General features: G+C 38.4%; 2 protein-coding genes across 6 annotated transcripts in view; both read right to left on the bottom strand.

Annotated features, from left to right (window-relative positions):
- Window positions 1-27588, bottom strand: part of cd82b (CD82 molecule b) — a 156181-nt gene that overhangs the window by 16842 nt on the left and 111751 nt on the right. Inside the window, exon 2 of one of the 3 annotated variants that reach the window (XM_078948569.1) lies at window positions 2002-2033. The gene's annotated coding sequence lies outside the window, so the exon portion shown is untranslated. Of the gene's footprint in view, window positions 1-2001; window positions 2193-27588 lie in introns of those variants that run through there. The other 2 variants (XM_004069553.5, XM_004069552.5) reach the window with 2 other exon arrangements.
- Window positions 5016-27588, bottom strand: part of tp53i11b (tumor protein p53 inducible protein 11b) — a 57824-nt gene continuing 35251 nt past the window's right edge. For all 3 annotated transcript variants that reach the window (XM_004069551.5, XM_020703927.3, XM_078948571.1), the window contains 6 exons: window positions 23490-23627; window positions 12145-12203; window positions 11959-12007; window positions 11576-11672; window positions 8125-8226; window positions 5016-7452 (listed from right to left, as the gene is read on the bottom strand). In XM_004069551.5, the coding sequence (XP_004069599.1) occupies window positions 7319-7452; window positions 8125-8226; window positions 11576-11672; window positions 11959-12007; window positions 12145-12203; window positions 23490-23618 (570 nt within the window). In that variant the 5' untranslated portion in view covers window positions 23619-23627 and the 3' untranslated portion in view covers window positions 5016-7318. The remainder of the gene's footprint in view (window positions 7453-8124; window positions 8227-11575; window positions 11673-11958; window positions 12008-12144; window positions 12204-23489; window positions 23628-27588) is intronic.

Below are 27588 nucleotides of genomic sequence, written 5' to 3'. Positions count from 1 at the left end.
AATAAAGCACGATTTAAAAAAACAGTAAAGTGTAGGCCTCGTCATAAAAAGAAAATCCAAAACAAACAACAATTCCCTTTCAGTTCTGACAGTTCTGCAGAAGTGTGTCACTGGTGCTGGAAGAAGAGGTCACAACAAGTCGACATGGGATGTAGGTCAACTCATAATGTGTGCAGGAATAAAAGACAATAAAAAAAATAAAAACGTGAACAAAATTTACTGAAAACTGAAAAGAAAAAACTAAGTTTTCATTTCATTTTTATGTAAGCAAGTTCAATGTGGATCTGTAACACATTAAGTAAAGGAACTTTGGTAATTCCCTGTAACTGTTTTAATTTTAAATATTTGTATGCAAATGGTTTCTACATGAGTTAATCTTTACCAACTAAAGCTTTTGGGTTTGTTTTTATTGATTTCACAGTTTTTCTTCTGCCACAGACAAGCGCCTCTCCAATAGTGTCCTCAGTCTACTGAGAAAGAAGCAGCTTTTTCTGACTTGTGGATTGAAGCCATCAACACAAACTTACCTGGAGCTGAGAGCAAAGCTTCAAGTAACTACCAGGGATTTGATCCCGAGAGACGCTACAATATTGAACTCTCCAACAAAAACAAATATCCCTCCAGGTTTTGAAAAAGCATTATAACAAGGATGGTCTTTAAACTTGAGTGTCCTCACAACTATAAGCTGCCTGTTTTCCCATTTTCCCTATATGCCAGGGTTTGAAGAAAGATGCCATCAAAAATGGCGATGACTAAAGGGCTCTTAAATTGGTTTCTATTATTTTCTACTTTAAGACTACAGCTTTTACCAACTTTACTTTAAAATCCAAATCTTGACAGATTCCTTCATTTCTATAAAAACAGAATTATTACATGGAAACAGGGACTGAATGTTAAGAGCTTGATTTTATAACTTTGTAGTTAACAGTTTTCTGAATATAAAAGCTTATTCTGTTCCAAGAAATCGAAGAAAAAATGAAAGCAGTGCAAAACAAAAGCAAGTGGTAAGTGAGATGTTACAACAGTGCAGTAAAAAAAATCCCCAAACTAGGACATTGTTAAGTAAAAAAGAGAAGCTTACAAGATTCCCAAGGTGTGTATGTGATCCAGTAAAGCTAAACATTTCAAAATAAGTCACCTTCCCCTTTATATTCAGCAGAAAAACACATCAATACCCATTTTAATGATGAATTATTCTGTTATTAGTCAAAAAAGGCAGCCAGGCCTTTCCCTTATGTGACCTACTTTACACATCTGTTTGAGCTAAAGGGGGAAAATACATGCATTGAACACAAAAAAATTAAGAACCTTCATCGCAGTTTCACTTTCAAGTTATTTTTACTTCTGTAAGATGAGATCAGCTCTGAACTTCAGTGTGAGGAGGAGCTTCACCTTACATTTGTCTTAGAGTTTATAAAGCTCTATGACAAACAAATACATAACAATATCAATAAGTAGTTTGTGTAATAACTGTTTAGAACTTATGGGCATTTGTGTTTTCAATTCAACTGAGAAAAAAGGTATCCTTGCATCACAATTGTGGTTTATAAGCCTATATTACTCAATGCGTTTGGATCTGTGTTGTGTAATTTTTTTTAAACTATCTATTCATAGTAAAGTCAATCTCTAACTAATATAACTTTAACTAATTGATAACAAAACTGCCTTCTTTGATGAGCTAGTAGCGGTCCGCCATCGCCAAATGATTTTAGCCCCAAAACTCTTCAACTTTTCGTCTCTAATGTTCTTTACAGAAGAATTTAGGCACGGAGGAACCGACAAAACACTCAACGCTTCTGCAAGTTTGTTCTCTTCCAAAGTTGTAAAAACTTAGAAGCTCCTCGTCAAAAATCAATCATTCTTCGAAATGAACTCCACGTTAACCTAACTTTTGGATCCCGTTAGGCCGGCTGCGTGTGTCTGTGACAGACGGAACATCCCGGGGGTTTAAGCTAGCTTTACTTTAGCGGGAGGAAGGAAGGAAAATAAAGAAAAACCTACTTTGAGTTGGTTCTCCAGAAAGGCTCGGAGTCTACGGGTCTGCTTTGTCGCTCTCTGTGGAACAAAATAAAGCTTCTGTGTGGGTGTGCGTGTGCTTGGGTGGATGTGTGGGTGGAGGAAACAACCCCGCCATGCGGTGACTATCACAAGCTTCTTTTTTTTAACTCTCTCCTCTCCACCACAGGAGTTTAGCTAGGAAGATGACAACCACCTCTCCGCAGGAAAACGCAAATAAATTATTTAAAGGTTTAATTAAGCCTCAAGTAAAATGCTTTACATAAAATTACATTTAAATAATTTAAAAAAGTTATTTAGGTAAATTACTACATGTAAAAATTGTGACAAATGCTACATGCTTTAAATAGGCTGGATGCTGTTCAAAGACCAACTTCAATAAAAAATTTTAGCATGTTCTTTTTTATGATGGAAGACACATAAAGAAAATTAAACTCAAAATTGTGTTTCCAAATATTTCTTTATTGAAATCATTGATAATCAGGAGCAGACACAAACAAATGCGTTTAGAAAAAGCTTGTACCTGTGACGCAGATGATACTACGGCAAGCCACAAGCTCCCTGCTCCACTTTGTTCTGATGCGTTCACTTGTAGACAAATAGATCCATTAACGCCTTCGTTTTTCTCGTCTGAGCTGGCATCTTGCTTAAAACTGTAGGCTGGACAGCTCTAATGTTAGGTTGGGAATGTGAGCTGTAAGCTAGCAGCAGTGAGTGTAAACAAAGAGATGATGGGAAGTTAGGGTAGACACCCCGTGCCAACAGTCCAGCCCACAACTTAGAGGCACATTTTTAATGCACTCCTGCAGGAAATGTCTTAAAAAATGACTCGTTTTTTGGTTTTTGTTAATCTCAGCATAATAGTAAATAAAAGGTCACTGGGAAGGCTTTTAAAATACATCAAAAGATGATCTGAGTGGGACTTATACATTTATTTTAAATACTTTATGCAATTGCTATAAAAAAAACAATGCTTGTCAAATCCAAACATATTTGCATAAAGTAAATAAGTTTGTTCTGAAAGAATATGTATATATAGAAATAACACACTGATAAAACATATTCTTAAAAAATTATAGAATCTAAAGGTTTTACATAAGTAATTGTAGGCCTAGTAGTTAAAATGAAACTAATTGTGGAAAAAAAACTGTTTTTTAGTATTTTAGATAAATTTCCAATATAAATCAGATTCCCTTTGCAAGTAAAAAAGCAAAAGAGCTGCTCCTGTGTTAGCAAAGTGCATATGAAAAAAAAAGTCGTCAAACTAAAAAGTAGTTAATTTAAATCCTTGTGTATCTAATGAAAAACAATGCAAAAACTTTGACATCTAACTCATGCCATTCATCAATATTTTTGCACAATACATGAACTTTTAAAGATGATTTCTGATCAGCACTTGAGTTTTGTTGCCTTGATGTTATTTGCATTAATACATGTATTATTATTATGGGGCTGTTCCATGTATTACATAGCAACTACTAGAACTGTAAGTTATGCAAAAGTGCTGTTTACCAAAAAGCCCAAAAACCAGAAGGGCTTGACAGATTTGGCAGAAAGTATGAAAGGAATGCCTCCACATATTGGAGACCTGAGAGCTTTTTGTACATAAATAACACAAACTAAACATACATTACCGGGGTCAAACACTAACTCTTTAACCTTCTGCATAGAGCATCTGTAATATTCAGAGTGTCCTGGAACACAGAAGAGAAAAGGAAAGGCCAATTGTGTCTACATTTAACCTAAGAAATTCTTCTGTAAACACAAAAATGTTCATGTTGCAACATATTCCACTATTCCAACCAAAAGGGAAACACCAAAACAAGACGCGGGTCTGCAGAAAGACTGACAAAGCATTTGTTGTGGCATGTTAGAACAGGTTCTTTTAACCTTCATAAAGAAGGCTCCTGCTTGATTTTGGAAAATAATGTTGTTGACCACACATAGTATAGTTGGAAAACACAAAAAAAAAACGTTAAGAACTCAAAGTTTTATACTTAATACTGCTCTAACTCCCATCCACCTAATCAAGTCAACAATGTCGAATGCTTTCCTTGCCCGCGGGCCTGAGTGATTTTAGAATGAATGGAGTAATTGTGGGTTAAGTTGCTGCCAATCATTTCCACTGTTAAGCTACAATTTATAGTCACTACAGTTTTCACAGCTGACAATTTAAATGATGCAAGCTTTTCTTTTTGCATCCATTCCTGTATCAAAGGTTTGCATATTTAGCTTATTTTTCTATTAATGATCCAATTAAAATGCTGTATAGAAAGACTCATGACTCAAGACAGGGGTGAAAGAAAAGAAAATATATATATTTTTTTAAATCAAGATTTCATTAAGATCCAGATTTTTATGTAGAACTTTATCATGATCATTTTTAAATCAATACATCTTCAGAACATGCTAAATTGACCTTTCAGGAGCCAAGCCACTAGAGACACCAGTTAAGCTATGAAGCATGTCTGTGGGAGAAGGCTAGAGTGCCCACACATGTACGAGGAGAACATCCGTGGCCCACATAAAAAGTTCCCAGCTGAGATTTGAAGAAGGACCTTCTTGCTGTGAGGCGAGTGTCAACTACTACGCCATGTGCAGCCCACCCCATTTCTATTGATAACTATTGAGTTTATGCATATAGGATATTACAGATTAACATTATCACATTAACATTATCATTTATTAACATTCTTAATACTTTTCGGAGATATGGGTGCTATCTGAATTGAGATGTGTTGATCTGGTTTTACTGGATGTGCATCAAATCTGAAATAAAAATATTAAACATTAACCAATAAATCACAGTATAAAAAAATTGTCAATGTTCAAACAGAAGTATTTAACGAATATCAATTTATTTCCTTTTTCGTTTTTTGTTCTTTGATATCAAGTAAAGAAAATAGATGAATAGAAAATGTGATTTCAATTTCAGTTATGTTGCATTAACAGTGATATTTTGGTAAATGGCAGAACAAAAATGAGGTCAAACAATCAAATAATAAAACAATAGTGTTCTTTATTTCAAAATGATTAAGTAATTACATAATTGTTTTATTGAGGTACAATATACCTAATATACATAAAAACACATGGCTATCACTCAAAACTTTGACAAAAATGTTTTATATACAAAGTATGCCAGATGCCGAATTACACGAGATTGGCCCAACAGATAAATATATATGTTTTTTTCCTGTTATCGTGTTCTTTAAATGTATTAAAATTAGTAACCAGTATCATATTCGGTATATATTACAACAGAGAGGTAGGAGGATGAAAGTCTTTCTGCCTCCCATCTTTTGCCTCCCCTGGAAAATTGCCTCTCTCCAAAAATAACCTGCCCTGCAGACCTTTGAACATTTTACAAGGCTACCCATTTGAGGCCTGTAGCTGTGACGGAAATGGAATGACATTTTTCATGAACTCCATAATTACCATGCTAGTCAAGACAGAGCAGCACTGGAAGTTTGGGGTATACAATCTGATTTAGGAGACTCGCATCTAATTAAACACTGAAAAAGAAAAAAAAGAGCTACCTACTACTTATCAAGAGGGCAGGAGACCTCACCCATGTTTTAAATTCTCTCCATCAGAACTGCATACCCACACTCAGTCTGACATCAGGAAAATTCTGTCCAAAGAGCCTTTTCCAAATTCATGGATGTAGATTACTGTAAATAAATGATCTGATTTTTGTTTGATCTGAAGATAAATGACTAAAACACATTCCCATTTTTTGTCAACTAAGATCTGAGAGACTCAGATTAAGTTAGGGAGGGATTCTATATCTGATAAAGCACTAAATCTGAGCTGTGGCATCTTTCTGACTGATTTAGGAGGACTCAGAGGTAGAACATGAATAGACTTCACTGAAAGAAAATGTGAAAAGAATTTTTGTCTATTTTCTAATTGTACACAAATTGAAGGCTGTACAAATGAGCTTTGATTTCAGGAGATACACTTGAGCTGCGTCAATTGATTTTTCGTGTGCAGCAGCTTTTTCTCTGTAAATGGACAGAGGTTGCTACAAAGGTTTGTGCTGTTTGTGTTACTGCGTTTGGGATTAAAGTGGAGGAAAGGTGAAAAGAAATACTGAACGAGTTCCCTGTTTGCTACACGTGAAAGCCATATAATAGCAAATACTTTTATTTACATATGTACAAAAGGTAGGGTACAGTGTTGAAGACTGTTCTTGAAAGAAGTTTTAAGGCAAGACTGAGGTCATGATACACTTGAAAAAAAAAAAAGAACCAGCTACATCACTAGAATGGTAACAGCTCAGGTTTGTTCTGTGACCTGTTGGTCACACTGGCTTTATTGTAAAGGTCAGTCAAGTGAAAGGTTCACCATTACAAATACTTAGTCTCTATTATATTTATTTAAATATTATGAGAAGATACAGATTTTTGAAAATTGTTTTTGAAAAACGTTGCTCTAAAATTCTGTGCAGTTCTTGTTACTTTTTTTGGGATAACTAAAAGTGGAGGAAATCTGAAAAGAAATACTGAACGAGTTCCCTGACTTTACTGCAAAGGTCAGTCAAATTAAAGCCTCACCATCACAAATACCTTGTCTTTATTACATTTATTAAAATATTATGAGAACATATTTATTTGGGAAAATTTCTTTTGAAAGAAGTTGCCCTGAAAATTGGACACTGAAATGTTTACAGTAGATTGAGCAGATGTCCACATTTGATGAGCAAACAGATCCTAAGGGTTCATGGTTGGCATTCAGCATTTCTTCTGATGCAGCATGTATTTTCTATCAAGCACATTCATTTTAACCACGATGATGCCTTTACACCTATCAATAAATGAAAGCACAGGTAAGAAACCAACATCAAAATTCAACTTTGTTTTTTTTTTTAAATCACTGAACACAGAGTAGGGAATTCCTGTAGCTGTACATGAATAATATTGTCAGAAGTACGACAGCACTCAGCACTGTACATGTTGAATCAGACCAACTGAGACACAAAGGCATCACCGACTAACTGCTAGCTCTGTGCAAAAGAGCACAGCACAATAAGGAATGTGTGCCATCAGGGGATTAACCTTAAAGCCCAGATGGAGAATAGCATAATGTCACTATGAAGGTTTCCCATTCTTGATATAGAGTCTGCAATGTGACACTCATTTAATAAATACAGAGGATTATGTTAGGTTCTTATGGAGGGGGCCGGGGCTTTACTGGCAATGCTACGCTCCGAACCCTATTCAACATCGATCCAAACCTTCTCATCATATTTGTGCTCATTCTTCAAACATCCCCATCTTTAAGGGATCACACAGTCCGCTCAGACCTTCTTCGCTTTACGTCCCAGGTGGTAGTAGTAAGCCATCGTGACCGCCAAGAAAAGAACCCGACTGAGGAGCAGGAGAATGGCCGTGTTGGGCAGGATGCCGATTTCCATTAGGGTGATGGATGTCACTGAAGAACAAGAATACTTCAACATTTAGGCAGAGGGTGCAGCAGGTGATTTTAAAATGCATTGCTATTATCAAATAAAAAAATCTTTAAGGATTGGTTTAACGTGCCCATGTGCAATAATATGTCATTAAAACTGCAACTCCTTTATTGTTTGCATTCAGCATACTTTAATGCACAGCTTAACTACACCACTGTCTCATTCAAGCAATTTTTGTGCAACTCTGTACTTTTATCCAACAGTAAAGGAGGATAAAATAGAATATCCAGAAACTCTGCAGCTCATAGTTTCACTTTTCATTTTCTAATGTCTTAAAAACATAAACATAAATTTCTGCAGATACTTTAGGTAACAATTTAAATGTAAGTAACAGTAAGCAGAAGAAAATAACTTTGAAATAACACATTTCAAAATAAGTTTTTAAATGTATTTACATTTTGGAACCCAACATTTATTTTAGCGTTAAGCTGAAAACCGTAATACGGTTCAAGTTGTTCAAACTGCAACTCCCCAAACTAGACACAAGAGGGCATCATCAACGCACAAATAAGTAACAAAATGGATTGTAACCATCTGACTGTTATTGTGAGATAAAACTGGAGCAGTGAAGGTAGTGATCGTCATGACAGGAAACAAAACCAAACAAAACTGTATCCCATTTGTGCACTATTTACCCAGAAACTGAATGGCAAAGTAGCAGGCTTCACTGAGCAGAGTCCACTGGATGATGACCTTTTCAGCTGTGTAGAAACCGTTCCACATAATAAGGGCAAGGCCTGGAGAGGAATATGATTAAAAGGATTTCATAGGTTAAAGGTTCGGAGGCATGGGAATGAAAAAATATGTCAAAACATGATCCATTTATGGCAGAAACTAAAAAAAAAAAGATGTTGGCAGGTGCAAGAAACGTCCTTTATACTGCAAATACATGCCAAAGCTACTATGTTTTAAAATCATACATTTTGATGAGAGCTCATACTCAATTTATTCCCTTGCTACCCATCCTGAGGTCCATTTTTTAACTCTCCCTGACACAAACGATGGAGGCTATGGAAACAAGAAGGGATGGGCAGAGAAGGTGGGAGGGCTGATGGACTGCATCCTCTCCCTGCCAGGATCCATCTGTGTGGCAGATGAGCCCCCATCCCTCACCCCTGCTCCTGCACCTCGTCTTGTAAGACATCACCCTCTCTCTTTGCTAATCCCTACAGCTCTGCTGACATTTGTGATAATGAAGCCAAACCTTCGAAGAGCATTATGAAGCTTAAAGCCGAGTCAGCCATGTCCTCCCGTGAAGTGTCAGGTTTAGGGGTTTCTACTTTGAAGAAACAAGCAGTAATCCAAAAATTTTCATCAGTTCGGATTTCCCTTGGCTGATGAATTAGGTAGGAATCTTTAAGATTGCAGGACTCAAAAATTGAAAGGCTGACACTCTGACACATCTGATTGAGGGTAAAAACATAACCTTTTTGCATATTCATAACTTAAAGACCCACTCCAATCATCTTTTGATCTATTATAAAATCATTATTATTATTCCATTTTTAGCCACATTAAAAAAAACTGTCATTTTCTAACAAATCTAATAATTTTTCCAGAGCGGCAGTAATTCATTTATAAATTTGCCTCAGTTGTGGCCATGGACGTTGGTGCAGAACAACCCCACCTCCTTTCCTATCACATGTTGTAGAGCAGGAAGCCTGGGGCCCACCCAGCCCATTTTCTGTTCAAATTAAGCTCTCTTTCCAACAGTTTTTTTTAATCTGCTCTTGATTCACAATTTGAATAAAGAAGTACTCAGAAATGCAACTTTAAGCTTAATTTTCTTTCTATACACTGGGGCAAACAAAGTATTTATTTAAGTAATTGTGCAAGTTCCCCCACCTAAAAGAATGAGAGGCCTGTAATTTTTCATCATAGATATACCTCAAGTAAGAGAGATAAAAATTAGAAAGAAAATCCAGAAAATCACATTGTCTAATTTTTAGAGAATTAATTTGTAAATTATAGTGGAACATACAAATTTGATCATCTACAAACAAGCAAGATTTCTGGCTCTCACAGACCTGTAACTTCTGTTAGAGGATCCTCTGTTCTCAGCTCATGTCCTGTATTAATGGCACCTGTTTGAACTGGCCAGCTATACAAAACACACCTGTCCACAACCTCAAGCAGCCACACTCCAAACTCCACTGTGGCCGAGACCAAAGAGCTGTCTAAGGACACCGGAAACAAAATTGTTGATCTGTACCAGGGTGGGAAGACTGAATCTGCAATAGGTAAACAGCTTGGGGTGAAGAAATCAACTGCGGGAGTGATTATTAGGAAATGGAAGACATACAAGACCACCGATAATCTACCTCGATCTGGTGCTCCCGCAAGATCTCATCTACAACAATGAGCAAAAATCCAAGGACCACATGGGTGAATGACCTGCAGGGATCTGGGACCAAAGTAAGAAAGGCTACCATCAGTAACACGCTTCGCCACCAGGGACTCAAATCCTGTGGTGCCTGACATGTCCCCCTGCTAAAACCAGTACATGTGAAGGCCAGTCTAAAGTAAAGATAGCCTTTGGATGATCCAAAAGAGGATTGGGTGGATGTCCTATGGTCACATGAAACCAAAATAGAACTTTTTGGAAAGAACTCTACTCATCACTTATCATCAAGGAAAGAATGAATGGGGGCATGTATAGTCAGATTTTGAGTGAAAACCTCCTTCCATCAGTAGGGACATTAAATATGAAACGTGGCTGAGTCTTTCAGCATGACAACAATCGCAAACACACTCCCAGGTAATGAAGGAGTGGCTTTGTAAGAAGCCTTTCAAGGTCCTGTAGTGGCCTAAGCTAGTCTCCAGATCTCAACCCCATAAAAAAAATCTTTGGAGAGAGTTGAAAGTCTGTGTTGCCCAGCGACAGCCCCAATGCATCACTGCTCTAGAGGAGATCTGCATGGAGGAATGGGCCAGAATACCTGCAACAGTTTAAGAAAACCTTGTGAAGACTTACAGAAAACATTTGACTGCTGTCACTGCCAACAAAGGTTATATAACAAAGTATTGAGTTGAACTTTTGTTATTGACCAAATACTTATTTTCCACCTTAATTTACAAATAAATTCTTTAAAAATCAGACAATGTGATTTTCTCATTTTTTCTCTCACAGCTGAGCTAAACCTGTGATGAAAATTACAGGCCTGTCATATTTTTAAAAGGGAGAACTTGTACAATTGGTGGCTGACTAAATACTTTTTTTTTGCCCCACTGTATATCCTCCATCAAAAGAAAAATGTCACAACAAAACCCCCCAGAAAAATATTCATTGGAGGGGGCTTTTAAAAGATTTGGCCTCATCCTAGTTTTCCAATTTCCTCTAAAAACCTGGAAGAATGTATTAGTCTGACATCTAGTCTTTACATAGCAAAAACACGCATGTAAATCATCTGACATATACCTCTTCCCCCCCATTTCTCTTCTTTAAGTTTTCTGAAAGGGACATGTGGGGCGGAAGAGCATACATCCAATTTAGCTTCTAAATAATGCAGAACAATAAGGAGGGAATACCAAGCTTTATGTATTTACTAAGCTTTAAGGATACAAGCTGTAAATTGTAATAGAGTGTAGAACGTTTTCTCCATGGAGTTCCCAGCCGACAAACACACATAAACAAGTCTGTCCTGCCATCCCCCATTGAATTCCCACCAGATTTGGATCTGATAAAAAATAAGCCAACAGAAACTGAGGCAACAAGAGAATTAGCTGTCAGATTTCTGGAGAATCCACTTCTGTGCCAACATTTCCCCTTGCAGTTCTCAGTCAATTTTCCAAACTCTATCAGATTAGAACAGCCTCTGTTTGTGACAGGAGAGAGTTTAAAAGGAGAAAGAGAGCTCTTTATACCATCTCTCAATGAGTGTGCGCACACAAGTTTTTATGACCGTATTAAAAGCCTGAATCACAACAAAACACGTGCAGCTCAGCTGTGAATTTTTTTTCTCTCTTTTTTTTTAAATACATATGAAGACACCGAGTATCAACATGGTCTACTGACTGAAGCCATGCACCACAGGGCCATGAATTGCTTTTTGAGCGATTTATGTGAGTGTCCTTCCCCAGACGTACTCAGCAGTGCTCCTCCATAGAGACGAACGGAGATGCTGGTCGTGGAGAGCTCCTCCTCAAAAACAACCTCATATAGCTGGTTGGGCAACACCAGTGCCTGTGTGGGGAAACAAAAGCACAACACAGCTCTGTCATATCAGTACAGCAGCATTCTGTCCTCCAGAGAGGCTTCCGGTTTACACAGAAACACTGTGTGTGCACAGAAACACTGGGGACTTTGAGAATTTAGATGTTATGACTGACAAAGACAGAGCTGTCTCTCCAGATGACTACGGGTGATAAGCTGGAGTGGAATCCTGCTGTAATCCTGCATTCTCTAATGGCAAATAATATTAAATGCACAAAAAAGAAATATGAAGTGGGATTTTAAAGCATACACTTACCATCAGAGCCATTACTGTGAAACCGACAGCTGAGATGAGGATCCACACTCTAAAAAGGAGAAATTACACTACGTGCCACATCATACAGCAAACTTGCTAGAAATTATACACAGATGACCTTACTGGGTTGTCCGTGTTAACAAAGAGCTGTCCTGATGTGCTGTCAGTGTGCAGCTGAAACCTCACCTCAGCCCAACAGGCTCTCGCACCGCAAACTTCATCTCGTTCCCGAGCATCTGGCTGATCTGTCAGCAAACAGAGCAAGAGGGGAGACAAAAAGGAACCTGGGTTATGAGATGGTCAATGCTGACATGTTTATCAGACGAGAACCGTAAAGAAAACAGCCATCACCCCCAAATATAAACCATGCTGAAGGGGATTTAAGAAAAACAAAACAAAACTCCTTATTAGAAAGAAGCCCATCAAGTGAAGCATGAGACAGGAAAAGAGGCTGACTAATATGTTAATTAAAGACTTTGCTCGTCCTCGTCTCCCTAATGACCTCCTGACGGTTCTGAGTGTTTGTCAAAATAAGACATTTCACAGAACGCAAGCTGAATATGCAACTAATGTCAATATACCAGAGGAAGAGTATGTCTTCAGTAACTTACCCCCCCCCCACACACACACACAGCACTCAAATACTATTTTTAAAACCTGAAAAAGCTTAATGAACAAAAGAGAAAAGAACTTAAAGAATGGTTGGAGCAGTTTGTCACCAGCTGTTCAAATGAAAAAGCTTTTTTTAAATTTCTTTTACAATATTAGAAAATACACACAAAACTGCATTTCAACTATAAAACAAGCAGTTAAAATAAATGTTTTTTTCATTCTGGATCTTGACAATGAAGTTATGAACAGAGGGATTAAAGAACAATGTCTTTTGAAATGAAAATTTAAATAGAAAAAAAAGAAAAGCTAGAATTCCTATTCTGACATTGGAAATATTTTTTGAGAAAAAAAATTAAAGGTTCAATTCCTTTTATTTTTATTTACTTGCACTCCTTCACCCACCTTAACGCAAAAAACGAGAAAAAAAATTCCAATCTTTGCCAGAGATTATTTTCAGGAAGTAAAATGTCACAGGCAAAGTTTCATCACTTCCTGGTAAGAGAAGTTCACAGGAAACCAGAATCTGTCATGGAGAACTTTCCTGATTGATTTCCCAAAGAATGTCTTGAAAAACATTTAAACTCATTTGATTGAGGCAACAAAATTATTCTATAAACAATATTTTCCCCAGGGAACATAAACTTACTGGAAAAAAATATAACCTCAAATGATTTACTACAACTACTTAAACCAGTAAAAAAATAAAGTCTGGTTTATTTTGGTCAAACCTTTCAGGCAGAAGCAGCTCCCTAAAATCCGTGTCCATGATACACACTGCTTACAATAAACATCAAAGAGAAGATCTACCTCTAAACGGCAGCTTAATACTTTATATGGGACATACCAATGACAAAGAAAAATATCAGTAATAAGGATGAGCATAAATCCAGTGCACTGAAAGGTTTATGACACCAGCAGCTAATTTTGATGCGTTCGCAGTCAGTGTTACCTTAACCTTCACTCCCCCATGCTTCATTAAAGAGACTTCAAAGTATTAAAAAAGAAAATGTGAGAACGGTGAGAACATTTTATATGAATGAAATATAAAGAAAAAATCTTTTAGACTTATAAACATTCATCTATTCTTGATTGTTTAAGCTTCTTGTTGAATATTTCCAAAAAGAGAATCCTTGAGGGGAAAAGGAGAAGTTGAACCCTAGATTGACTGTCACTCCCCACACTGAAGCTGAAGTACTTGTTTATGAATCCTTCTGCAGCAGCTGTGATCACATGCTCAGGTGAATCAGCCTTCCTTTACCATGGTTCCAGGGGCTGTTTTTGACAGGAACACATAAATATTCATGGCTAGCATGACAAATGCTCGCTGGGAACTGAACGTTAACTGATGCCACAGGCTTGATTTGGCTCTGAAGGAAAAACAGGAAAAGATTCAGCGCATGCACAATGACATTTTTAGACAGAAAAAAATCATGGAAAGTCAGCAACAGACATTGAGAAAGATGCATTTGTTTGTGCTGCCAAGCAGAAAAAAATGCTCTGGATATTCAGCATTTCTGTCAGCTTGTGACAAAAATACTCCGTTTTAGTGGCAACCTTGACCTCGGATGACCCAGACGTTTAGATGGCGACTTAAATGATCCGGTTAACCAGGACTGACCTGTGACCTGCACATGAATATTATATAATTTTGTATTCCCACTTTAGTTTAACACATTAAATGCTTAAGTAACTGGTAAAAATCCAAACCCTTAAATTGTCAACTTAGAAATACACGAACAAGCTATGACTGTATGATAAAAATGTTTTTATCCTTTTTTCCAGACTTAAACAAAAGAGATATTTTTGAAATGTTTTTTGTCTTTTAATGGAAAAATTGAGAAAGTGCATCCTGCAGAGCAGCAGAGCAGCAGTGTAAAACGCTCCTCTGAGCCTCCCTTAGGGTTAGTGCCGGTGCAAAACCCATGCAGGGAAAGTCAAGCAGGTCCTAGCTTTAGCTTATGTGCTGAAAGACAAATGAAAGGAGCGCGTCATAGAAACCTTACAGTGACAGACAGCAGTTCTCACAAGCAGAATTATGATGTCATTAAATGCGGTTTATTAAACATTCGATCCATTTCCTCCAAGTCCCTCTTAGTCAACGAGTTAATTACTGATAACAATCTTAGTCTTTTAGCCTTAACAGAAACTTGGCTCCATCAGGATGACTATGTTAGATTGAATGAAGCAACCCCCCCCACTTATGCTAACTATCAGAAATCCAGGATTTCAGGGAAAGGAGGTGGTTTGGCAGTAATATCACAGTCTAGCTTACTTCTCAGCCCTAAAGTTAAAAATGCTTATAATTCATTTGAAAGCATCATATTGTCTTTAAGTCACCCAAACAGGAAAACTCGAAAACCTGTTTTACTCATAATTATTTATCGCCCCCCCGGCCCATATTCAGAATTTTTAACTGAGTTTTCCGACTTCCTATCGACTATTGTCTTAGATTCTGATCAAATTATAATATTAGGGGATTTTAATATTCATGTTGATGACCCCAGTGACTGCCTAGGAAAGGCTTTTGCAGCTTTATTAGATGATGTTGGTTTCACCCAAAGTGTGAATGAACCCACTCACTGTCATAAGCACACCCTGGACCTTGTTCTAACCCATGGGATAGAGATCAGCCAGCTGAGTGTCCTTCCTCTTAACCCCATCATTTCTGATCACTTTCTGATTACCTTCCAGCTTACACTGGAACATCCTTCTGCCCCAGTGAATAAGAAACAGCTTAGAAGAATCTTAACTGACCGTTCTGTGTCTGATTTTAAACACACAGTTCAGCCAGTACTTAGTGATATTCTGAGAAAATACTCTGAGACCAGCTCCCATAGTATCAGTCCTAGTATAAATGACCACTTTGTTAATGATGCCTTACAAGCCCTCAGGAGTACACTCGATGTTGTTTCCCCCTTGAAACCTAAGTTCGTCAGACAAAACCGAGTAGCACCGTGGTTTAACGCTGAAACTCGTTCTCTTAAACGAGAAACCCGTAAGTTGGAAAGAGAATGGCGCCGCTCCGGTTCAGAGCAGTCTCTGGATATCTGGAAACATAGCCTATTAAATTATAAAAAAGCTCTGCGTAGAGCTAGAAGCCAGTACTATTCAACCTTAATATCAGAGAATGGAAACAATCCAAGATTTCTTTTTAGCACTATAGCTAAATTAACTCGCAGTCAGAGCTCAGTAGAACCACATGTTCCTGTTTCTCTCAGCTCTGATGATTTTCTTACATTTTTCGATAGTAAAATCTCAAATATTAGACATAAGTTAAATCAAGTTATTCCTACTATCAGCCCAGAACAGGCTGAAGCGGTAGAAATGGAGGCATCCATAGAAACCTCTGTAACATTAGACTGCTTCACTGCTGTGGATCAAGCGGAAATAACATCAATTATTACGTCCTCCAAATCCTCAACGTGTCTGTTAGACCCAATTCCCACTAGACTTTTTAAAGAAACTTTTCCCCTAATTAATGATCCCATATTAACAATGATAAATGCCTCTCTGGAAACGGGTTACGTGCCACAGTCTTTTAAATATGCAGTTGTTAAACCTCTTCTGAAAAAGCCCAGTTTGGATCCTAGCATCTTGGCCAACTATAGACCGATATCAAACCTGCCCTTTATTTCTAAAATCCTAGAAAGAGTTGTAGTTAAGCAGCTTTACTGCCACCTACAGGACAACAGCCACTTTGAAGACTTTCAGTCGGGGTTTAGACCTCACCACAGTACGGAAACTGCACTAGTTAGAGTCTCTAATGACTTGTTATTGGCCTCAGAAAAGGGACTACTTTCTATTCTGGTCCTGTTGGACCTCAGTGCTGCCTTTGACACTATCGACCACGGTATTTTACTCCATAGATTAGAGCAGGACATAGGGATCAGAGGATCTGCTCTCCAGTGGTTTAAATCCTATCTGTCTGATAGGTATCAGTTCGTTAATGTAAATGGCCATTCCTCTCAGTGCACTCGAGTCAACTATGGAGTCCCACAGGGCTCAGTCTTGGGACCGATCCTGTTTACGCTTTATATGTTACCCCTAGGAAACATAATCAGGAAACACAGCATTAATTTTCATTGTTATGCCGACGATACGCAGTTGTATTTATCCATGAAGCCTGACCAGAATGACCAGATAGAGAAACTGAACGCCTGCATCAGTGACATCAAGACCTGGATGACAATTAATTACCTCCTCTTGAACCCAGAAAAAACTGAGGTCATTATACTTGGTCCTAAAAACCTCAGAGATGCTCTGTCTGCTCAGATAGTCTCCCTGGATGGTATAAGTATAGCCCCCAATTCCACAGTTAGAAACCTTGGGGTTTTACTTGACCAGGATTTATCATTTAAGGCTCATATATCTCAGGCGTGTAGAACTGCCTTTTTTCACCTGCGGAATATTGCTAAGATCAGAAATATACTTTCTAAGAGTGATGCTGAAAAACTCATCCATGCATTTGTTACGTCGAGGCTGGATTACTGTAACTCCTTGTTAGCAGCGTGTCCTAAGAGTTCCTTAAGAAGTCTCCAGCTTGTTCAGAACGCAGCTGCTAGATTGTTAGCTGGAACCAGCAGAAGAGATCACATCACTCCTGTGTTAGTTTCGCTCCATTGGCTCCCAGTTGATTCTAGAATTAAGTTCAAGATCCTCCTGTTAACCTATAAGGCCTTACATGGAATGGCCCCGTCCTATATTAAGGACCTCATAGTCCCTTACCAACCAATCAGAACACTTCGCTCGCAAAATGCAGGACTGCTTGTGGTTCCTAGAATTGGTAAAAGTACGGTTGGAGGTAGAGCGTTTAGCCACCAAGCCCCTGTCTTATGGAATAAACTCCCAGCTCATATAAGAGAGGCCGACTCAGTTTCTACATTCAAAGCTAGACTGAAAACATTCCTCTTTGGACAGGCTTATTGTCAGACTAGTTAGTATTCAGAGATTATTTAACTTAATGTTAGTTTGTTTAAATTAAACTTAATAATAACTATTTCTTTTAAAAGGCTGCTAGAAGTTGAAGCTGGGGTAACTATGGTACACTGGGGTTCTGTCCTCTTTCCTTTTTTACTTCTACCCTTCCTCTCCTCTATTCTTGATCATAATTTATCATTTAGTTCTCCATGCCTCTGTTTGGTGCAGTGCGATTCATGTATTGTCCCTCTTTTCCTCTCCCCTCCTGGGGAGTGGGAGTGCTTCCAGACTCCAGTTGGCTCATCCGTGCTCCAGTTCCTGACCGTTTACCTCGCCTTTGCTCCTGCTCCTACACCTGGCTGTGGATCCTGCCTCTGGCTCATCTCCGGCTCGTCTCTGCTCTGTACCTGACCGAGTACCTCGTCTCTGCTCCTGCTCCTACACCTGGCTGTGGTTCCTGTCTCCGGCTCGACTCGCGCCTTTGACTGTCCCGATAACCACGGCTGGATGAAGCTCGTCTGCTGGACTTTTATATATGTAGTTGTAGATTTAGATAAGTTAATTCTTCTCTAAGATTTCTGGTAAATCGCCTGTCCGTCCTGGGGGAGGATCCCTCCTTCATGTGGGCACCCCTGAGGTTTCTTCGTTTTTTCCGGAATCCGGTTTTTTTGGGAGTTTTTCCTTACCGCGAAGGGGGGTCTAAGGGCAGGGATGCCAGTATAGCTTAGTCAGTTTGTTAGTTCATTTTAGTATTTTTCTATTGAACTCTTTGTATTCGTGATCCTTTTGATTTCATGTTTTACTTCGAAGCCCATCGAGACGACTGTTGTTGTGATTTTGGGCTATACAAATAAAATTGAATTGAATTGAATTGAATTGAATTGAATTGAATCCTGTTTAAATGGAAATAATCAGCTGTGTTCACACCAGAAGGTGAAAGTTGATATAGTCCGGACTGAAACAAAAACGCAGTCACAAAAGAGGCCATAGTAGCGCTCAGCATGCCTGCTCTGAAGCACGACTTCATTCACAAACACAGTTTCCCCCAGCAGATCCTGTAAATCCATCAGGTCTTATTTAATTTAGCTAACGTACTGGAGATCGGGGTTTTAGCCTGCAGCTTTACCAAATTGTTTCCCACGGCTAATGTTTGCTGAAACCCATATTTTTATGTGGGGTTCTGTTGGTGATGATGCTTTTTAGGGGGCTGTGGCTTAGAGTTGAAAACAGCGAGCATAAATCAATTCTGCTGTTTCTGATAATGGAACAGACATATTAGCTGGCGGGGAAAACTGATTTATGATTAATTCATGGCATTAGGAAACAAGATATTTTGTGTTAGCTCTGGAGACTGAAAATTATATCACATTGACAGAACAACTGAAATAAGACTAACTTTAGGAACGTTGACTGCCTTATATATATAAGGCCATATTCTAGGTTAATAATATTTAAGACTTTAAGAACCCACTGACACTCTGGTTGGATACATTTCCACCTACATTAACTGAAGAAAACAAGTTGATGAAACCTCAATTATCTAAGTTACAAAAAAAACCTGACAGCACATCTGAGGCTGAAAGACAGAGTCTGACAAGCATATGTGCAGCAAAGCTGCAGAGGGTGGAAACAGGGAGTTTTCCCCTCAACTTGGAGATATCAGATCTGCAAGTGATGGACAGAAAGCTAAGAAAAGAACTCCATGAGTGCTCTTTAGTGTGATGTTAGAGCAAATGTCTCAGTTTTTTCACGCCTTTTCTCATTTGGTTTGGATCAAAGTTTGTTTCGCATAATAGTCTAGATCGGGGTCTTAAAATCGTTAACGGTCAAAAAAACAATTTGGGGCATTTTCTTATTTACCAAAACCCAGCGAGAGCTGCAAAGTCCCTCACTGTTTAAAAAATACACTTTGTACCAGTGGCCATTAAACCATTCATTTAAAAAATACAGCTTTTAAATATTTACAATGACTGAATAATACTGAGAAATAAATAGTGATAATGAGATATATTTTTCTATATATTACAGTTTTTTTCTGTTTACTTTTGCACCACATTAAGTTCCTTTTAAAATAAAATACACGTGTCGAATAAGATCCTCCTGCTGCAGCAGATTTACTTGAAATAAAATTTCAGGAAAGTCAAGTCCAACATAGCTAAAAAAAATGTGCTTTAAGCTTATTCTAGTAATAAACCACTCTGACCGCGGATTAAACATTTTACCATCACTTTGCTTAGTTTTCTGACATGTTAAAATATAATGATAAATGACAACTCAGCTAAAACAAATCAAACCAAAAAATACAAACCTGTTTTCAATGTAAATTGTTATTAAAAGCCAAATAGCCAGAACAGAGGAATAAAAGACCCGCCTGTGGCTCCGGAGCCAAAGGTTGCAGGCCCCTGGTCTAGATCAAGTGTGCAGGTGTCAGAAACTAAACAAGCAGAGTATGGCGTTTCATCGCTGCCATAAATTGAACGAGTGCAAAGACAACTGAGCTGGTGTATTCAGGAACTGAGTGAGCAAACCTCACAACCACGCAGGTGCATTTCTATCTGAGCGACCCCGCACTTTACAACTGCACGCCTGCAATCTTAACTGAGCCGTGATCCTGCACGGTCACTCCCCCTTTGCTCGCTCGCCTGGGTTTGTGCGCAGTGTTAAGAGGGCGTTTTTGTCACTTGTGGGCGGTAACTTTTCTGGTTGATCTGATTGGCCGATATTTGCATGTCAAATCTGGCGAGTCAGCAGGACGGGACTTTCATTTAGAGGCTTTAATAGACAAGAAACGTATAACGTGGATAAAAACGGTAACAAATGCAGTGATTTTCACATGACAAAACTTGCAGCGCAAAAAACCCGCTGCACTTTCTTACCTTGGTCTTGGGTCATTGGTTAACGTTTTAGTTCATGTTACATCCGTCGTTTTTTTTCTATTAAAGCCTCTGACACAAACAGGGATGGCGAACAAGTTTGACACAAAGAGCCAAAATTTTTAACCGTGATAGTCAAACAGCCACACAACACACTTACCTGCCAAGACACACACAAACATTCAATTAAAGCCATATTATTTCCCACAACACACTCCTCTCCTCACAACACAACAGCCCTGGATTAAAGGGTGCAGGTTCAGTTCTGGGTGTTTTTTTCTGTATTTAACATTAAAACATACCAGTAAAAACATGCATGCTGGTTTGTGTATTTTTAAAAGGCTGCGAGCGCAAAACTGAGATGGTTGTGATTTTTTTTTCCAGTCATCAATCAGCATCCAAAAATCCATCAAAGTCTTCATCCTCTGTATCTGGAATGAAGCCGGGCTACATTTCTATCAAACACGCCAGCTTCCCTTTCGTCATCGGGTTTCTTTGCATTTCTAGGGTTTCCCAAACGGAGTTGTTCTGCATCATGCACATATCTGCACCGTTGTACTATGGGGGGGTCTTCTTTCACGTCCTCACTTCTCTCCGTACCGTTCTCTCCTAGGTCCTATTACCGAAGTCACACACCAACTCATTAGGGCCGCTCCATACGTTTTGGAGAAAATTTAAGACTTTTAAGTGCACCTTATGGTCGTGAAAGAACAGTATATAGAAAATATGCTAAAAGGCAGAGAGCCGCATGCAGCTCAAAAGCCGCCTGTTAGCCACCCCTTGCTCTAAAAAATGAAAGTCCCACCCCGCTGCTTTGCTGGATTTGACATGCAAATGTCGGCCAATCAGATCAACCAGAAAAGTTACCGCCCCCAAGTGACAAAAACCCTTCTTAACACTGCGTGCAAACCCAGGCGAGGGCGCAAAGGGGAAGTGGCCGCGTAGGATCACGGCTCACTTAGGGTTGCACCTGCGCAGTTGTAAGGTTCGCTCACTCAGTTCCTGAATAAACCCGCTCACTTGTCTTTATGCTCATTGGGAGCCGGTTTAGCTCGTGCTGGTTTGCGGCGCCTTCCGTCCGTGAAACCAGGGTTCGACTTCGGGCTGCTCCCTGTTCCCTTCTCTACTTCTGTGCCGGTCCTAAGCCCTGTTGCTTTGAGAGGGTTGCGTCAGGAAGGGCATCCGGCGTAAAACATTGCCAAGTTTACCATACCAAAATTAACAAGTTATCATGAAAAGGTAGTTATGTAAAAATAAATAAATAAATAGAAATTCTTTTAAATGAAATGGACAAAATAGATTTTTTAAATAACTTCTCAAATTTTTAGAAATTTGAAATTGTAAAAAGGGAGTAAATGCCAACATCAAGAAATACTCAGCAGGTCATGACTGTATTTTCAAAGTTGTGTTTTCCCGCTCTTAAGATTTCTGGCCAATGGGAACAGCAACCATCCCGCACAGGCTTATGCTTACAAATTTTAGGCCAGTTGCAAAAAGTGCAATGAGAATTTTAACTGAAAAGAAGAAAATAGGTCTGTCCTGGACCAAAGAAGCAGACCAACCTACTCCCCCGGAATGAAAGCACTCTTAAAAAGGGAAACAGGAAAAAGAAGAACTTAGACAAGTACTACTCCGACTCTGGGAGAAAAGGAAAACAGCACAAATAATAAACTGGACAGTTGACACAGAAAGCACACCAAAAGAAAATCATTTCTAAACCTTTTTGTCCTCCAATAAATCCAGCAAGATGTTGCACAAATTATGACAGACTGTTGTGGTGAATGCAGCTGTCCTTAAAGCAGAAAACATTGGCAGTTTGAATGTTATTCACATATATATTCATCTATTGAACAATTACCCTTGAAGATTTTGAACACAACAGGCTTAAACATAATTTAACAGATGCACGGCAAAGGTAAAAAAAACAAGTGACTCCTTTTGTTCTCTAGTTTGCAGTAAGAGCAATGTTCTCATCAGTAAAGTGAGGCAGGAAGAGACGCTCAGCAGACAGCAGAAACGTTTCCCCCCTTTGTTTACAAGGATCACCAGGATAAAGGTAACCGCTTCCTCTGCACGCCAACCTATGAAGCAGACTTTACTTCTCACTTCCTTCTTTTGGCAACAGAGAAGAAAAAGAAAATATTAAGGCAAAATAGGTGGATGGGGGCAGAGGTTACTTAAATAAGGTTAATATCACTCTTAAATAATGGTGAAAACATTGCATGCTACTCTCCATTGGTGCTTTATTACATAAAATGGACATTTTTCTGTAAACAATGTAACTATCCTCATCAAGGATAGAAGAGCATTGAGCGTTTCTCGTCTCCATGGGTACAGCATTAGAAAGATTTAGGTGACAGATGCCTGGGTTAGGCTTTGTGCTAAAACATTGAGAGAGAAAACAAACACTTTGAGAGGGCTGAGAAAAAGGGGGCTGACATCTCATCACAAGTTATCAGCCACCACCCTACCGTATGCCTTCTGCCTTCTGTCTGTTCCCTTTCCTCGTGTGCCTGATTAATATTTTAGTGAGGAACTGCCTTGTGTTCCTTTGCTCGCTGAAATGCAATCTCAAAAAAAGGGGGGGGAAATCTATACCTAGATGAGTCAGGGAAATTGTGATTTAAATCTCCTGCTGTTGTTCCTAATAATCATTAATAGGACTTTCTTTGGGCTTTTTCTTGAATGTGTGTAGTGTTTTCTGCATTTACTCATGATATTTATGTACAAAGACAGATGAAGAAAGATTATTTTGAATGAAAAGACAAAGACAAGCAGTCCCAGAGGGCTGTCAGTCACATCTCAGTGGAGATTGAGCATTTTATGAGAACATATACTTTAGATTCACTGAAGCAGAAGCAGCAAATGTGCACATGAAAGATGAACTAATTATTTTCCCACTGTGGCTTTGAAGAAAAAAACAAAAAAAATCAATACCATCTTTAATGGCTAATAAATGCATGTTTATTTTAGTGAGGTTTGTTTCATCCTTTGACAAATAACAATTTCCCTTAAATACTTCGATCGCTTATAACCAAGCAGCTGGTTGCACTAATCCACTCTCCTTTGCAGTCTTTTGTTGATTACTGCCCACATAGAAAAAGATGACTGATTTTCATATAATCTGACCTTTGAGCGGTGCACTTCACCATCATCATCCTCGCCACCAACACCGAGGATCTTGCGGCTCTTCAGACGGCTTATCAAGTCTGTCTGACTGTGCTTCTTCATCAGCGGAGGCTGAGGTTTGGACGCCATGGTGCAAACCTGGACAAGAGGGGGGGAAAAAGACCCATGAAATGCATCACTGAGAAGATAAAATAATCAATAAACAAGTTACAATAATGAAAAATAGAAATGGAGGGAGACATTTCAATTTCCAGAAGCTATTTACACAGGAAGTCAGAGATGAAACTCATTTTCTTGCAGTATTTAAGACAACGGCAAAGCCAGACATCGAGTAAGACAGAGGTATCCAAAAAACTACAAGTGACTCCCTTAATGTCTTTATTTATGTTATCCAGCTTCATATTTAGCTCCTAAAAATGAAGGTAACCCTGTCAGACTGAGTGAAAGCAGGGCACAGGTGCCTGCTCACACATGGATCGTCCTTTCAGCAGCAGCAGCCACATAAGAATTTTGCTATAACCTCAGTTCAACTTCAGGTTCCCACCCGCTTGACGGGACTACCTGTTTGATCAATTTAACTGAAATCTCCAAAATGGAGGAGATGATACAAGAACACACCATCTTCTATACAGTAATCAGAACAATGAGGTAAACAAAGAACTCTTGATCCATTTATCATGGACTGTTTTTCAATGTCCAAATACTTCAAATGTTGTCAAGATACTGAATTTACTTTGTGACTTTCCTCTGTGCTGTATGAGCCCATTTTCACTAAATGCCTAAGAAATAATTTGTTTCTGGTGTTACCATTTGAAAATCTGCCAGATTCTAAGGCTGTCATTGTGCTAACTTCCATGCATTTCTTATCAAACAAAAGCAGACACCTGAGCGTAGTGAAGCAGAGTAAACACTTGTAAAGCCGGGCTTCTGGTACTTTGATTTGCTGGGTGCCGTTTCCAGCAGGTGGTGTAGTATAACTACATCTGGTAGGATTTAATAAAGATGCACTAACAATCCTTTTAATCCATACTGCCATTGACAAGAGAATTGAGAATCTGAGCAATGGAATTTAATTGTGTGAAAGTCTTCTAAGAATGTAAACTCCCTTTTGTTTACTATAACTTTGTGTTTTTCTAAGTTTAAACAAGCTCCAATAACGATATTAACTTCAATGAACAAACCAACTTTTAAATAGGTTTTTTTGTCTTTCATCCAAAAACAATTATCAACTGTGCATTCTTGGTTTTAAAATAAATAATGCAACAAAGAAAATATTAAATACAAGATTTTGTTTGTGTTCAAATTATTTCAATCCACTCTATAGGTGTATTTGTTATTTCCGGAACCCTTTTTTTTTTTTTTTTTTTTGGAGTTTTTCCTTACCGCGTAAGAGGGCCTAAAGGTAGGAATGTCCAGTTTAGTGTAGTTAGTTCAGTTTAGAATTTTTCAATTGAATTGTATGTATTCATGATCCTTTTTAATTTATGTTTTACCCTACATTTATCCGCACAAAGCCCATTGAGACGACTGATGTTGTGATTTTGTGCTATACAAATAAAATTGAATTGAACTGAACGTGTTTTCAGCCTATTTAAGTTGTTGTCAAGCTTACACTCAAAACTGCTTTGTATGAAATAAATTGTCCCTCTGTGTTATGCATGCTGAAACAAAACAAGCATATTAGCACATTAAAGGACTACTTTGTCTTCCTATTAATTGCAATAAACCGTTGTCTCACACTGCTAAAGCACCACGTGTGCAGTATCGCTCCCAGCGCCTCATGGGGTCAGTGTCAGCGCTGTTCGACCACGTTTGCAACAACCACAAATTTTGTGGGACAATCTGCATATTACAATCAACATGCTAACAAACTAGAACCACAATGGATTGCTTCCACAGCAGTCCAGCTGGCAGCCTCTGGACTGTGCCATGGGGCTTTTTGACTGGACCTGCTCTGACTGACTATAAAGGTTTGTAATTGAAGCACCACCCCTATAGGTTCACACTGTCAAAACATGTTCAAGACCAGGTCTTTTATTGTTTTCACAGAGGTCAGGCCTGAACATTTTTAACAAAAAATGGTCAAACTTTCTTTACAGCTGTTCTCATTTCAAGCAACATCCACCCCGTTAATCTCGGATTTAGACCATGATATGGAACTATAATGTCCAACTGTTGTTGAACCACAGGACAACTTTCAGAGTTGAGGAAATGTTTTTTATACCTCAAATTATTTGGTTGCCCAACTGAAAAATAAGGTTGCATAAGCTCTCTCCAACAAGGAGGGCACATTTACGACAACTTCGTGGGTTTAATTTATTAAAAGACCCACTCTGATAAAATTCGTGTTTTTGGGTTTTCTCTAACATTTTCTTGTAGCATGTATCTCTATCGAGGGCATATATAAAACAATTTAAGATTAAAACTGCATTTCTGAGTGTTTCTTCATTAAAATCAGGATAAATCGTGAAAAACTGTCATTTGAAACATGCTACAGTCCATTCTGATGTATCAACTTGCAGACAAATAGAAGCATGCATGTCTTCATTATTTTTGTCCGAATTGGCATCTGGATCCAAACTGTACAGCTGAAAATGCTCAAATATTGGAAATGCTCAAATATTGGTTGCCATTTTTGTTGCACCAGTAATGTTTGAATGAGGTTGTGAGGGGCTGTAAGCTAGCGGGAGAGAGTGTAAACAAAGGGATGATGGGATATCAGCGGAAGTTTGCTTCAGTGCAAACAGTCCTGCTCACAACTCTGAATCTGTTTTCTGATGGATTAGTGCCGCCGCGCAAAACTATATCCTAGTAAAAGAAATGTTTTTTTTTTTATATTTTCCTAATACTGGCATTATTATATTTACAAGACCACTGTTTTTCTAAAGACCACATCTTTATAATAGATAAAAATATGATTGGAATGGGAATTTATCACATTTTGATGATTCCAACTTATTTTCAACACCAGTCACCTTTTGATCATTTTGAAGGACTTTTCAGTAACATTTGATCGATTCTTGTTAGGCACTGGATCATTTTTGCATAGAAAGTGTAATAATTTAGCATTGGGCATTCAGGTACAGCCCACATTCTTCTGGTACCAGTATGTTTTAGACTTCTAACAATATGCCTTAAGATACTGTCAAAATATTTTTGAAATATAAAAAAAAAACACTTCTTTATTGATTTGTTAAATGATAACAATGGCTCTATAGAAGCTGTTTTGTAGTTGTCAATTCAATAAGCAACAATAGTCAAATCAAGGTTTTACTCGTTTACACCTTATTTTAATGAACGGTAAAAGATGGCACAATTGTGGAAGCACACAGTCAGCAAAAGAGAAGTCTTGAATTGATGGCTACTCCACTGGGCTGGTCTCAGGGGAGACAAAAATGAGGAGACTTATTGAACTTCTCTCCCAAGGATGAGAACATCATCTCTAATTGGGAGCTTTTCCTACAGAAAACACCCGACTTTATGATAATGGGCAGTTAGTATAAACCAACAATTAATTTTCTCTGACAACACTAAAATAAAAAAGAGACACGAAAACATTACAGCTGCTTGATTTCAAATAACTTTTCACTATATAACATTTGATTTTCAATTATTTCTATTAAATGTAACAAACACGTTCAGTGATATAGAATAGATTAATGATAAAAGAATATATAATATAGTCCACACTATTGCCCAAAAAACACTTAAAAAAGTACTGTCAGTTTTATATCTGTGTTAAACTCATGTAAAACATTTCCTGAAATGCAACTCAAGTGCATTTAATTAGCAAAAGCTCAAAAATACTTGTATCATTAGTTCGATTGAAACGAGTAAAAGTGTATTTTGCTTTGATTAAATATTATGCAGGGCTGCACGGTGGCACAGTGGTTAGCGCTCTTGCCTCACAGCAAGAAGGCCCCTGGTTCAAGTCCCGGCTGGGGGACATGATAAACACAACATCAATGGGGGACCTTTCTGTGTGGAGTTTGCATGTTCTCCCCGTGCATGCGTGGGTTCTCTCCGGAATCTCCGACTTCCTCCCACCGTCCAAAAACATGCTTCATAGGTTGATTGGCAACTCTAAATTGACCATAGG

This window comes from Oryzias latipes, chromosome 6 (genome assembly GCF_053564925.1).
Source record: "Oryzias latipes strain Hd-rR chromosome 6, Olatipes_Hd-rR_3.1".
Classification (NCBI taxonomy): domain Eukaryota; kingdom Metazoa; phylum Chordata; class Actinopteri; order Beloniformes; family Adrianichthyidae; genus Oryzias; species Oryzias latipes.
Note: the sequence above shows the minus strand (reverse complement) of the source record. Positions and strands in the feature narration are given on the sequence as shown.